We start from the raw sequence: 14,019 nt of genomic DNA, 5'->3' as shown, positions 1-14,019 counted from the left end.
ACATGGAGCCGGCAGGTGATCCAGGTCACGATAGAGGTCAAGCAGGGGGAGGAGGAAGACGTGGTGGTCAAAGGAAGGGCAGGGGACAAGCACCCCTTCTGAGAGGTGGTCGTGGGCCTCGTTTGAGAGGTGTGGGAGAACGTGGTAGAGGACAAGGCCACGGGCCAAGACAGCGGCAGCAACAGCAGAGAGTGTCCAATGAAATCTGAGCAATAGTTGTAGACCATGTTGTAAATCATGGCATGACAATGACTGAGGCAGCTACAATGATTCAACCAAACCTCAGAAGATCATGGTGGCCTCAATCATCAGAACTTTCCTCAATGAGAACCGGTAAGTGTTCAGCATGCACTAAACATTAGGCTACTGCCAGTTGTCAAATGTCTGTATACTGCATGCCAATGTGTACCACACAGTAGGTGATGTGACTAAATGTGTTCTTACTGTCATTTTCCCTGCAGAATTGAGACTAGGCCAAATAGAGGAGGCAGAGGAACAATTCTGACTGACCAACTAGGGCGGGCTGTGGTCAATTTGGTTCGGGCCAGAAATGATATTCACCTTACAGAAATCCGGCAGCACATCTTGGACAATGACGACATGTTCAACAATGTGGAAGCCATCAGTTTGCTGACTATTGCACGCATGCTGAAAAGGCACCAGGTGTCTCTAAAACATCTATACTGTGTGCCTTTTAAAAGAAATGCAGACCGAGTGAAGCAACTGAGGACTGAGTATGTTCAGGTATGTTCAGTTTCAAGATGCCTGTTTTGAAAAATTCCCCCAAAATTCTACATCATTATAATCAGTAATTCTCTTTCCAAAATGTATTTTTAGAGGGTTTTCAGATTTGATTCAATAATTCCACTGTGTCTGTAGTATTCTCTCTACTAGTCATTTTACAGTGATGTATTTACGTGTAGTACCATAATGAAACATGTGTCACATATTTTGTACTACAATATGTAATGATTGTATGAACAACTACACAGTGAAACTATCAGTATCTTGTTTGTGGGTGATCTAAATGGATGTTCCTATGGTATTTCATGATAAATGAGTCCCCCATTTTGAAAAATGACCACAAGGCTCTGAAATTAGTGCCAAAGTCATTGTAAAAAATGGTATTTAACTGTGATGTGTGGTGTTATTGACTACGATGTTGCTGTGTGGAGGAATGCTGCTGACTGAGTTCAGTGAGCAGTTCACCATTCTCACTCTCTGTGCTCATCAGCTGACCTTTATATCCCTAGTTACACACAGTAGCAGCCAGAGTACAGTGCAATGCACACAACATTACACAACAATAATAACAACAAACTCACTGCACAATAGAAAACTGTACATGGAATCACACTTAAATGTTGTGTAATATGCAATGCATTACAGTTCATAGAAATAGATAGTGTAAAAACATGCTGATAATTACGATTGTAAAATACCAGGTAGTCTGTCAAAGCTCCTCACCAATGACAGAGCATAATGTATCTCACACATACACCCCCCAATGACAGAGCATAATGTATCTCACACATACACCCCCCAATGACAGAGCATAATGTATCTCACACATACACCCCCCAATGACAGAGCATAATGTATCTCACCCATACACCCCCCAATGACAGAGCATAATGTATCTCACACATACACCCCCCAATGACAGAGCATAATGTATCTCACAAATACACCCCCCAATGACAGAGCATAATGTATCTCACACATACACCCCCCATTCATTTTTTTACACTGCCTATGTGTTTGTGTTTGTTTGTGTGTGTGTGGGTACGTGTGCGTGTGTGTGTGCATATAGAAGGCCATCTGCCAGGGCCTAAGGCTGTTCTTGCCCCACTACCCTCCTTTCTTCTCTTTCTCTCCTCTCTGTTCTCTCCTCACTGTTCTCTCCTCTCTGTTCTCTCCTCTCCTCTCTGTTCTCTCCTCTCTGTTCCCTCCTCACTGTTCTCTCCTCTCCTCTCTGTTCTCTGTTCTCTCCTCTCTGTTCTCTCCTCTCTGTTCTCTCCTCTCCTCTCTGTTCTCTCCTCTCCTCTCTGTTCTCTGTTCTCTCCTCTCTGTTCCCTCCTCACTGTTCTCTCCTCTCCTCTCTGTTCTCTCCTCTCCTCTCTGTTCTCTCCTCTCTGTTCCCTCCTCTCTGTTCTCTCCTCACTGTTCTCTCCTCTCTGTTCTCTCCTCTCTGTTTTCTCCTCTCTGTTCTCGCCCCACTGTTCTCTCCCCACTGTTCTCTCCTCTCTGTTCTCTCCTCTCTGTTCTCTCCCCACTGTTCTCTCCCCTCTGTTCTCTCCCCACTGTTCTCTCCCCACTGATCTCTCCTCACTGATCTCTCCTCACTGATCTCTCCTCTCTGATCTCTCCTCTCTGTTCTCTCCTCTCTCTTCTCTGTTCTCTCTTCTCTGTTCTCTCTTCTCTCCTCTCTGTTCTCTCTTCTCTCCTCTCTGTTCTCTCCTCTCTGTTCTCTCCTCTCTCCTCTCTGTTCTCTCCTCTCTGTTCTCTCCTCTCATCTCTCCTCTCTGTTCTCTCCTCTCTGTTCTCTCCTCTTTGTTCTCTCCTCTCTGTTCTCTCCTCTCATCTCTCCTCTCTGTTCTCTCCTCTCTGATCTCTCCTCTCTGATCTCTCCTCTCTGTTCTCTCCTCTCTGTTCTCTCCTCTCTGTTCTCTCCTCTCTGTTCTCTCCTCTCTGTTCTATCTTCTCTCCTCTCTCTTCTCTCCTCTCTGTTCTCTCCCTCTCCACCTTCCACTTTGTTATTGTCAGAGTTTCACTTCACAACACAGCATTGGAGACTTTTATTGTTATCTGTTGTAATATCCATGATAATGAATATAGACATATACATGCATACACACAATATATATATATATATATAAAAGTTTGTAGATACGGCTATTTCAGCCACACCCATTTCTGACGTATACACCCATTGCTGGTGTATAAAATCGATCACACAGCCATGCAATCTCCAAAGACAAACATTGGCAGTAGAATGGCCTTACTGAAGAGCTCAGTGACTCTCAGCGTGACACCGTCATAGGATGCCACCTTTCCAAGTCAGTTCGTCAAATGTCTGCCCTGCAAATGTCTGCCCTGCAAATTTCTGCCCTGCAACTGTGAGTGCTGTTATTGTCAAGTGGAAACATCTAGGACCAACAATGGCTCAGCCACAAAGTGGTCGGCCACACAAGCTCACAGAACTGGACAGTGCTGAAACGCATAGCGAGAAAAATTGTCTGTTCTCGGTAGCAACACTCACTACCGAGTTCCAAACTGCCTCTGGAAACAACACTCAGTACCGAGTTCCAAACTGCCTCTGGAAACAACACTCAGTACCGAGTTCCAAACTGCCTCTGGAAGCAACACTCACTACCGAGTTCCAAACTGCCTCTGGAAACAACACTCACTACCGAGTTACAAACTGCCTCTGGAAACAACACTCACTACCGAGTTACAAACTGCCTCTGGAAACAACACTCAGTACCGAGTTCCAAACTGCCTCTGGAAGCAACACACTACCGAGTTACAAACTGCCTCTGGAAACAACACTCACTACCGAGTTACAAACTGCCTCTGGAAACAACACTCACTACCGAGTTCCAAACTGCCTCTGGAAACAACACTCAGTACCGAGTTCCAAACTGCCTCTGGAAACAACACTCAGTACCGAGTTACAAACTGCCTCTGGAAACAACACTCACTACCGAGTTACAAACTGCCTCTGGAAACAACACTCACTACCGAGTTCCAAACTGCCTCTGGAAACAACACTCACTACCGAGTTCCAAACTGCCTCTGGAAACAACACTCACTACCGAGTTCCAAACTGCCTCTGGAAACAACACTCACTACCGAGTTACAAACTGCCTCTGGAAACAACACTCACTACCGAGTTACAAACTGCCTCTGGAAACAACACTCACTACCGAGTTACAAACTGCCTCTGGAAACAACACTCACTACCGAGTTCCAAACTGCCTCTGGAAACAACACTCACTACCGAGTTACAAACTGCCTCTGGAAGCAACATCAGCAAAATAACTGTTCGTCGGGAGCTTCATGAAATGGGTTTTCATGTCAGAGCAGCTGCACACAAGCCTAAGATCACCATGTGCAATGCCAAGCGTCAGCTGGAGTGGTGTAAAGCTCGCTGCCATTGGACTCCGGAGCAGTTCTCTGGTGTGATGAATCACGCTACACCATCAGTCTGACGGTCAAATCTCGTTTGGCGGATGCCAGGAGAACGCTACCTGCACCAATGCATAGTGCCAACTGTAAAGGTGGAGGAGCAATAATGATTTGGAGGATGTTTTTCATGGTTCAGGCTAGGACCCTTAGTTCCAGTGAAGGGAAATCTTAACGCTACAGCATACAATGACATTGTAGACGATTCTGTGCTTCCAACATTGTGGCAACAGTTTGGGGAAGGCACTTTTCCTGTTTCAGCATGATAATGCCCACGTGCACAAAGCGAGGTTCATACAGAAATAGTTTGTCGAGATCTGTGTGCAAGAACTTGACTGGCCTGCACAGAGCCCTGACATCAACCCCATTGAATACCTTTGGGATGAATTGGAACGCCGACTGTGAGCCAGGCCTAATCGCCCAACATCAGTGCCCGACCTCACTAATGCTCTTGTGGCTGAATGGAATCAAGTCCCCGCAACAATGTTCCAACATCTAGTGGAAAGCCTTCCCAGAAGAGTGGAGGGTGTTATAGCCGCAAAGGGGGGACCAACTCCATGCCCATGATTTTGGAATGAGATCTTTGACGAGCAGGTGTCCACATACTTTTGGTCATGTAGTGTATATAACAAAAACAACAAATGAACACACTAACATGTGTGCAGTGCACGCACACACACACACACACACACACACACACACACACACACACACACACACAGACACACACAGACACACACACACACATTAGGTTAGTGAAGATGAATGTGGGGATATTGACATCCAGTGTCTCTAATTGTAGCACTAATCTTCAAGGACAGAGCAGAGGAACAGGGAGGGATATTGGGAGGACGTAGAAATATACCCAACAGAAAGGAAAGTACGGGAAACATACTGTAGAAGTTGGAAAATGTAAAAGGCTCTTTGGCAACGGATGTAAATTAGGATAACGATACAGAAACAAGAAAACAAGAACAGAACAATCAATGGAGTCAATCAATTTAGATGCTGGGATAGATAAAGAAAGATGGATGGAGAGAAACAAGGTTGGGGAGGGAGTGGTGAAGGTGAAGAGAGAGAAAGAGGGGGAAGATGTAGGAAGAGAGCAAAGGAGTGTGAGAGAGAACGAGATGGAGGAAAGAGAAGCAAGATAGAAGAGGGAGAGAAGAGCGAGAAAGATGATGAGAGAAAAAGTGAACGAGAGGGAGGGATGGCTGAAGAGAGTTGGAGTAGGGGTGAGTCAGTGATCCAGAACAGTGAGCAGGCAGACAGCAGGCAGGAGCTAGAGTTAGGTCAGGTGCAAAGACACACACACACACACACACACACACACACACACACACACACACACACACACACACACACACACACACACACACACACACACACACACACACACACACACAATGTATGCATTGTAAATTGCAGGCATTTGGACACATTTATTCAAACTCACACACAAACACCCTTACAGAGGGAACTTCATTACAGACAAATAATAACGTAACACTTAACTTCTTTTACCACAGTCCTCCCGTACCCGCCCTCCCTGTCCCCTGGCCCCTCCCTGTCCCCTCCCTGTCCCCTGTCCCTCCCTGGCCCCTCACTGTCCCCTGGCCCATCCCTGTCCCCTCCCTGTCCCCTGGCCCCTCCCTGGCCCATCCCTGTCCCCTCCCTGTCCCCTCCCTGGCCCCTCCCTGTCCCCTGGCCCCTCCTGTCCCCTGTCCCCTCCTGTCCCCTCCCTGTCCCCTGTCCCCTCCCTGTCCCCTGGCCCCTCCCCTGTCCCCTCCCTGTCCCATCCCTGTCCCCTCCCTGTCCCCTCCCTGTCCCATCCCTGTCCCCTCCCTGTCCCCTGGCCCCTCCCCTGTCCCCTCCCTGTCCCCTGGCCCATCCATGTCCCCTCCCCTGTCCCCTGGCCCATCCCTGTCCCCTCCCTGTCCCCTGGCCCCCTCCCTGTCCCCTCCCTGTCCCCTGGCCCATCCCTGTCCCCTCCCTGTCCCCTGGCCCCTCCCTGTCCCCTCCCTGTCCCCTGTCCCCACCCTGTCCCCTCCCTGTCCCCTGTCCCCTTCCTGTCCCCTCCCTGTCCCCCTGTCCCCTCCCTGTCCCCTGTCCCTCCCTGTCCCCTCCCTGTCCCCTCCCTGTCCCCTGGCCCTTCCCTGTCCCCTCCCTGTCCCCTGTCCCCTCCCTGTCCCCTCTCCCCTCCCTGTCCCCTCCCTGTCCCCTGGCCCATCCCATCTATTTCCTGTGTTGTCCTACCTGGGATGATGGAAACGGTGTCTCTCTCCCAGGACACCACGCTGACGTAGTCCTGCACGGCGGTGGGAATGAGGCACTTGAACACGGCCACGTTGCCCCGCATGGAGCGCTGGTCTGCAACACGCACCGTGTACGGCTCCCTGAACACTATTATACAGAGAGAGACGAAGTGTCAAGGAGGTATTTTATTCAGATGACAGTGTTTTCCATAAGTGTTGGCTGATAACATACTCATTGTCAGCCGGCTACTTTTCCAATTCATTAATTCCCTTTAAAAGTAGCTATTTGATTCTGAATTTTAGGACCCCATTAGGTATAAAAACATTTTCTTCATAGGGAATAAGGTTTTGAAGTGTCTGTCCTATATCTAGGAGATATAAGAAAGCTCAGGAAATATTTTAGTTTTTTAGACACAAAACTACCTCTATCATTCTATTAGTTTGTATGGGTTACCTTCAGACTAGTCCCGGGACACTTATGGGGGTCATATTAGTTTGTATGGGTTACCTTCAGACTAGTCCCGGGACACTTATGGGGGTCATATTAGTTTGTATGGGTTACCTTCAGACTAGTCCCGGGACACTGGGGGTCATATTAGTTTGTAGGCCAACCCGTTCGCACGCTACCAACGTTTCTTGTGAGAAGACTGATTTTGCGGGATGTCTCATGGTCTGCCAAACACCGCTATAGCTCGGCCACCTTCCCCCGCAGAACGCTGACATAGGAGGACACGGTGGTTTGAGACGCAGCCCATGCAACAACTGATCTCTCTAGCTTAAATTGACGCATTTTGATGGGGATCTTTTTATTATGTTTCTTAGATTGGTGCACACGGGTGCGCCAATAGACTCTTAATTATTAACTAGGCTTCTTTACATCAAAATGTTTGAATTCACTTGTCAGAAAAGTCTGTATAGTCTTCTCCCACTAGAATGAACTATATGCATCTTCTAGTGATCTATTGACAGGACAGGCACCTGTCAGTCACAAAGCCAGCACTCTCCACCGTGTCAGCAGGAAGCGGATGCTTTCCGGTTTTCGGGGATAGATTATTTTCAACCTAACTTCCGTTTCCCCTGAAAAACAGATGTAGGGACTCCGCTTTGGTTCTTTTTACGCTTGGTTACAAAGCGAGAGATGACAGCGACACACTGCTGGTTTGTCAGTCTGCTGTTGGTCCCGCCTCTCAGTACCTGTTCTATTTACGTGTGCTGTGGTTGGTTGCAGTCAAAGGGGAGCATGAACATGGCCTCCTGTGAGTGAATGTACAGGGGTAACAATGAATTGAAATTAAATCCACTTAATTATTGTTTTGTGGCGCATTAATCTATTTTCTTTTGCGTGTTTCAGAGGCCTACACAGCCACAGAGTCGGGACGCATAGGCTATTACTGTGGTTTGATTGACGACAGAAAGAACAAGTGTTGACTAGTTTATTATTAAAGGTGTCAAACTGACTGAATAAAGTCAATCTCCTATATCCTTTTGCTTAAATCATACAACGTAGTGACATGTCCATGGTATCACACCAGGACAAGTAAACCAACGATCTTGTTTGTATTTTCCTAGGTTTCGAAGCCCATGTCGAGACTTGCCAGAGAGCGATAAAGTGACTTATCAGTGTAGCCTAGTGATGAGTTGTTCACGGACTAACAGCTATGTTTTGTAGTAAAGAAGAAAGAGTTTTTCCAATGATGACATCATCGGTGTGCATCGTGTGATTTTAACCAATTATTAGTAGGCCTTGCCTTCTAATTGTCTACTAATTGGTTGATGATGTCATTGGAAACACTTATCTTCCTCTATATTTTTTACTACAAAACAGAAACGCGCCATTTTCACATATGTTGATGTTGGGGTGGTGCTGGAGGTGATGAATATAAAGTAGATTTATTTTAAATTTACATCATTTTTTATTTAACTAGGCAAGCCAGTTAAGAACAAATTCTTACTTACAATGACGGCCTACCCCAGGACGACGCTGGGCCAATTGTGCGCCGCCCTGTGGGACTCCCAACCACGGTGGCATGTGATGCAGCCTGGATTTGACCCAGGGACTGCAGTGATGCCTCTTGCACTGAGATGCAGTGTCTTAGACCGCTGCACCACTCAGGAGCATCGGGAACACTTTTAAGTGAACGGAACCAGATCGCATCGGTGAGAGAGCTGTTCATTCTGCTCCCTAATTTGCTTACTGGTAGGCTACTCATGCTTTTTGATTATCTGCAGATAAATGATGAAAACATTAGACAAAGATGTTGACTCCTCACTGCAGGAACAATAGTAGTGGAGAGAGAGCCTCATTCTGGTCCAAAAGATGATAAAAGAAAACAGATTGAAAGCTATAACAGCATATTTTATGACACATGGTATGGTATTATGAAATATATTAATACAGGCCTATTGATTTGATTAGTGTCGACAATGGAGTAGCCTAATCAACTGCTGCTTTCTGTGTAGCAAAGCCCATATTTAACACCTGCTTCATTCTACAAACACCTGTAGGTCTATTCATGCATGTCTGACATTGTATATCATTTTTTGAACATTTGAAACCAATTCCCTGCAATTCTATATTATTTCTCTACAACTAGACTAAACTATCTTTTCTGACTAGATTACTAATCTACCGCCTTCCCTCAATGTCCCACCCACAGTGATTGATTGACAGGTCTGAAACCCTACCAACTCTGTGACTCACAAACATCCTTTCACCTCCCCTGACAATCCCACCCAGAATTATTGATTGACAGGCCAAACTGTTAAAGGGATAGCTCACCCAAATTACAAACAACTGTAAATATGACTGTCATCAAGTGAAGACAGGTTTAATGTTAAAAAAGGTTATCTTACTTAGAAAACAGTCCTGATCATAAAGGCCTAAACAATCTCTGAAACAACTAATAATACACTGAATTCATACATTTTCAGTCATTTTATTTGGAAAGTCATGTCTTTCTACTCCATACCACAACTAATTTGACCAATCTTGGAGGTAAAGTCGTTAAAGTATTGAATGATTTAGCTGCGTATTTCGGATGGAATCAAGGCATTAGAATGACCCCAACTCAGGGGTCATTCCCCTCCAGACTAAACCAGCCCGGATCTCCCTGAAACATTGTAAATATAGTAACACATATTTTAATATTTTAGAGTATTTGATGTTAAAATCTTTCTTTGGTATAAGAACAAGTGAATACTAGAGATGTAGTGGAATATACAGTATGAGATGTTTTGGACAGTAGTCTATGTTGTAAGAATCATTAACAGAAACAAGTTAGACGACAGTTTTTATATTATATTTTGGATTTCAAAAGAATCTACTAATAATACAGATGTACTGAATCTACAACCAAACATTTGCAAACATATTGGGAACAATTCAGAATCTGCTTTGGTCTATTGTTAGAACAAGTCAATAACACTAATTCTACAGTACATCTGTTTTCATCATTGACTACGCAACCCAATTTCTGAGCAGGATAAACCAAACAAAATGATTGGCTAGCTTTCACCATGACATCATCATCAGACACTATTCCATTGTTTTGTACACAACTGTGTCTCCAGAATGCATGGTAGTATTAAAGCACTGTGCTAGAGATAACAACCCAGCTTTAGTAAAACTGTCTGTATTGGCGCTGATTCACTGTTCATACATGTTCATGCAGTATTTGACACTCTCCTGAATGAGCATGAACTCATTAGTGAAATCAGGAGAAGCTAGGACATATTTGAAGGTTGCTAAGAAACAGCTTTGGAAGCCCCCTCCCTGGTAACAGCAGTGCAGTGTAGAGAACACTGTTACACTAACGTTAGAATCCTACTGCAGTATAACAACACATCAACATACATTGCTACTTCCACTTTACATATAGAAACATATGAATACATTAGACATAGCATTCGATGTGGAAATGATTGTATAAAACATGGGAACAGTGAATAGATTCATTAAATCACGCTATGATGGAAATTGTATCATGGACATTTGAATAATGGCCCACTGAACCCTAACCCTAACCCTAACCCTAACCCTAACCCTAACCCTAACCCTATAGCTATGCAGTAAAGAGAGAGTTCACCAACAAATGTACATAACATTATGGATATCTAGAAAGTAGTTTATTTACTGTTTATTTACTAGCCATAACCCCGTTTAATGCTCTAAATACTTTAAACCAAGTTGTAGTAACCCCATTACACAAACTCCTTGACCACAACTCCTTGACCACAACACCCTAACCAGACCACAAGAACACCAAGGCATCCTGACCCTAAACCCCAGACCAGAACCTCTGAACCACATCCCTCCTGAATGTAACCTCTCCATAACCATACCTCCCTGACCATACATACCTCCCTGACCATACATACCTCCCTGAGCATACATACCTCCCTGACCATACATACCTCCCTGACCATACATACCTCCCTGACCATACATACCTCCCTGACCATACATACCTCCCTGACCATACATACCTCCCTGACCATACATACCACCCTGACCATACATACCTCCCTGACCATACATACCTCCCTGACCATACATACCACCCTGACCATACATACCTCCCCTGACCATACATACCTCCCTGACCATACATACCTCCCTGACCATACATACCTCCCTGACCATACTACATACCTCCCTGACCATACATACCTCCCTGACCATACATACCTCCCTGACCATACATACCTCCCTGACCATACATACCACCCTGACCATACATACCACCCTGACCATACATACCTCCCTGACCATACATACCTCCCTGACCATACATACCACCCTGACCATACATACCACCCTGACCATACATACCTCCCTGACCATACATACCTCCCTGACCATACATACCTCCTGACTATACATACCTCCCTGACCATACATACCTCCCTGACCATACATACCTCCCTGACCATACATACCTCCCTGACCATACATACCTCCCTGACTATACATACCTCCCTGACCATACATACCTCCCTGACCATACATACCTCCCTGACTATACATACCTCCCTGACCATACATACCTCCCTGACCATACATACCTCCCTGACCATACATACCTCCTTGACCATACATACCTCCCTGACCATACATACCTCCCTGACCATACATACCACCCTGACCATACATACCTCCCTGACCATACATACCTCCCTGACCATACATACCTCCCTGACTATACATACCTCCCTGACCATACATACCTCCCTGACCATACATACCTCCCTGACCATACATACTTCCCTGACCATACATATCTCCCTGACCATACATACCTCCCTGACCATACATACCACCCTGACCATACATACCACCCTGACCATACATACCTCCCTGACCATACATACCTCCCTGACCATACATACCTCCCTGACCATACATACCTCCCTGACCATACATACCTCCCTGACCATACATACCACCCTGACCATACATACCACCCTGACCATACATACCTCCCTGACCATACATACCTCCCTGACCATACATACCTCCCTGACCATACATACCTCCCTGGATATGGGAGGGGCTACTATGGTTTTGTAAATGCTAATCCCTAGTCCCCTTGGGGTGAGATTTTGGGTCATGAGGGAATGAAGGCAGCAGCAGCAAGGAGCAAGTGGAGAGTAGCGACCGACCTGCTGGCGTGCAGTTCAGATCACAGGCTCTCTCTCTCTTTCTGTCTGTCTCTCTCTCTCCCTCTCCATCTCGCTCTCCATTTCTCTCCCTCTCTCTCCATAATCCTCCACTGGTTTGGCTCTAGCTAGTATTAGTATTAGTAGGAATATGTATTAGTGCAGGTCGGTGTTGGGAGGCAGAATACGAAAACAGATGTTGACAGCAGGAGGAGCGGGGGAGGGACTGTCTGCCCTGATGTGAATGATGGACAGAGAGGGAGAGAGGAAGTGAGAGAGGGAGGCAGGAAGGGTGGCGGAACAACGACAAGAGAGGTTGTGGAAAACCTACAGTCCAGGAGAATTGTAAAAGTGTCTACAAGGGGTTGGTCCAGGTGACCACTTGACCAACTGGTTCAACGGAACATCTCACCTCCACTGGGTAGATCCAGTATATGATATGAAATGGATAGAATGGATGGATAGACCCAGAGAAATCTATATGTACACCCACATCAGCTATATGCTGTGCTGGTTTATAAGAGGTACACCTTGTTAAAGCACTGGCATGAAGTCTAATCAATGGAGTGCACCAATTAGGTTTCATAATGAGAGATAATGAAAGAAGCGTGCCACTGCGGCTATATTTAGCATGGTACCAGAGGACGGTGTGAGAGGAGGAAGGAGAGAGGAGGAAGAGAGGACATGAAGAGAAAGAGAGGACACAGAAATAGAGAGAATAAGATGGAGGGAGAGAGCATCGGGCTAGTCAGCTGATGCTTTAGGAATAGCATAGCAACTAGCAGCAGCCGCAACATCTGCATAGATACTGTCGTTAGTGGGAGTGTTTTGTGCTTCTATGATGTCACTTGCAACACATGTACAGTACATACTGTGTTTGTGAGCAATACAGTATCAAACCAGATGAAGGATAAGGGATCATTGAAGGTTGTTAAGTAAAGCTAGGGAGGGACACAGGTCAGTGGCCTTAATTCACCATGGTGATGAGGCTGAAGGGTCTGTGGTGTGTAACAGAGTTCAGTGACCCTGTGTTTGGGCACGGCTCGCCTGTGTTCGCTGTGTGTCTGCCTGTGTGTTACAGATGTTGTCACAGCAGAGTAGACTGTGTTCTAGGTCAGGCTGGGTTTGGGACCAGGGTTTGAACAGGTTCTTCTCTGAGTGGCTTGTGCTGTGGCCAGCAGGCTGTCAATCAATCCTCTCCCTTTTGGTTTTGTCCTCTGTCCCTCTAACCTCTATCGCTCCCCTCTTAGTATCAGTTCCTTCTGTCCCTCTGTCCCTCTAACCTCTATCGCTCCCCTCTTAGTATCAGTTCCTTCTGTCCCTCTAACCTCTATCGCTCCCCTCTTAGTATCAGTTCCTTCTGTCCCTCTAACCTCTATCGCTCTCCTCTTAGTATCAGTACCTTCTGTCCCTCTAACCTCTATCGCTCCCCTCTTAGTATCAGTTCCTTCTGTCCCTCTAACCTCTATCGCTCCCCTCTTAGTATCAGTTCCTTCTGTCCCTCTAACCTCTATCGCTCCCCTCTTAGTAGCAGTTCCTTCTGTCCCTCTAACCTCTATCGCTCCCCTCTTAGTATCAGTACCTTCTGTCCCTCTAACCTCTATCGCTCCCCTCTTAGTATCAGTTCCTTCTATCCCTCTAACCTCTAACCTCTATCGCTCCCCTCTTAGTATCAGTTCCTTCTGTCCCTCTAACCTTTATCGCTCCCCTCTTAGTATCAGTTCCTTCTGTCCCTCTAACCTCTATCGCTCCCCTCTTAGTATCAGTTCCTTCTGTCCCTCTAACCTCTATCGCTCCCCTCTTAGTATCAGTTCCTTCTGTCCCTCTGTCCCTCTAACCTCTATCGCTCCCCTCTTAGTATCAGTTCCTTCTGTCCCTCTAACCTCTATCGCTCCCCTCTTAGTATCAGTTCCTTCTG

At 46.1% G+C, this 14,019-nt stretch overlaps 1 protein-coding gene across 1 annotated transcript in view; it reads right to left on the bottom strand.

Moving 5' to 3' along the window:
• The window catches only part of LOC115136267 (cell adhesion molecule DSCAML1-like), a 199,125-nt gene that overhangs the window by 147,421 nt on the left and 37,685 nt on the right, over positions 1-14,019 (bottom strand). The window contains exon 3 of the mRNA XM_065023665.1: positions 6,445-6,591. Coding sequence (XP_064879737.1) covers positions 6,445-6,591 — 147 coding nt within the window. The remainder of the gene's footprint in view (positions 1-6,444; positions 6,592-14,019) is intronic.

The sequence above is a fragment of the Oncorhynchus nerka genome, linkage group LG10 (assembly GCF_034236695.1).
Source record: "Oncorhynchus nerka isolate Pitt River linkage group LG10, Oner_Uvic_2.0, whole genome shotgun sequence".
NCBI classification, from domain to species: Eukaryota; Metazoa; Chordata; class Actinopteri; order Salmoniformes; family Salmonidae; genus Oncorhynchus; species Oncorhynchus nerka.
This window is presented reverse-complemented; position numbering and strand designations above follow the sequence as displayed.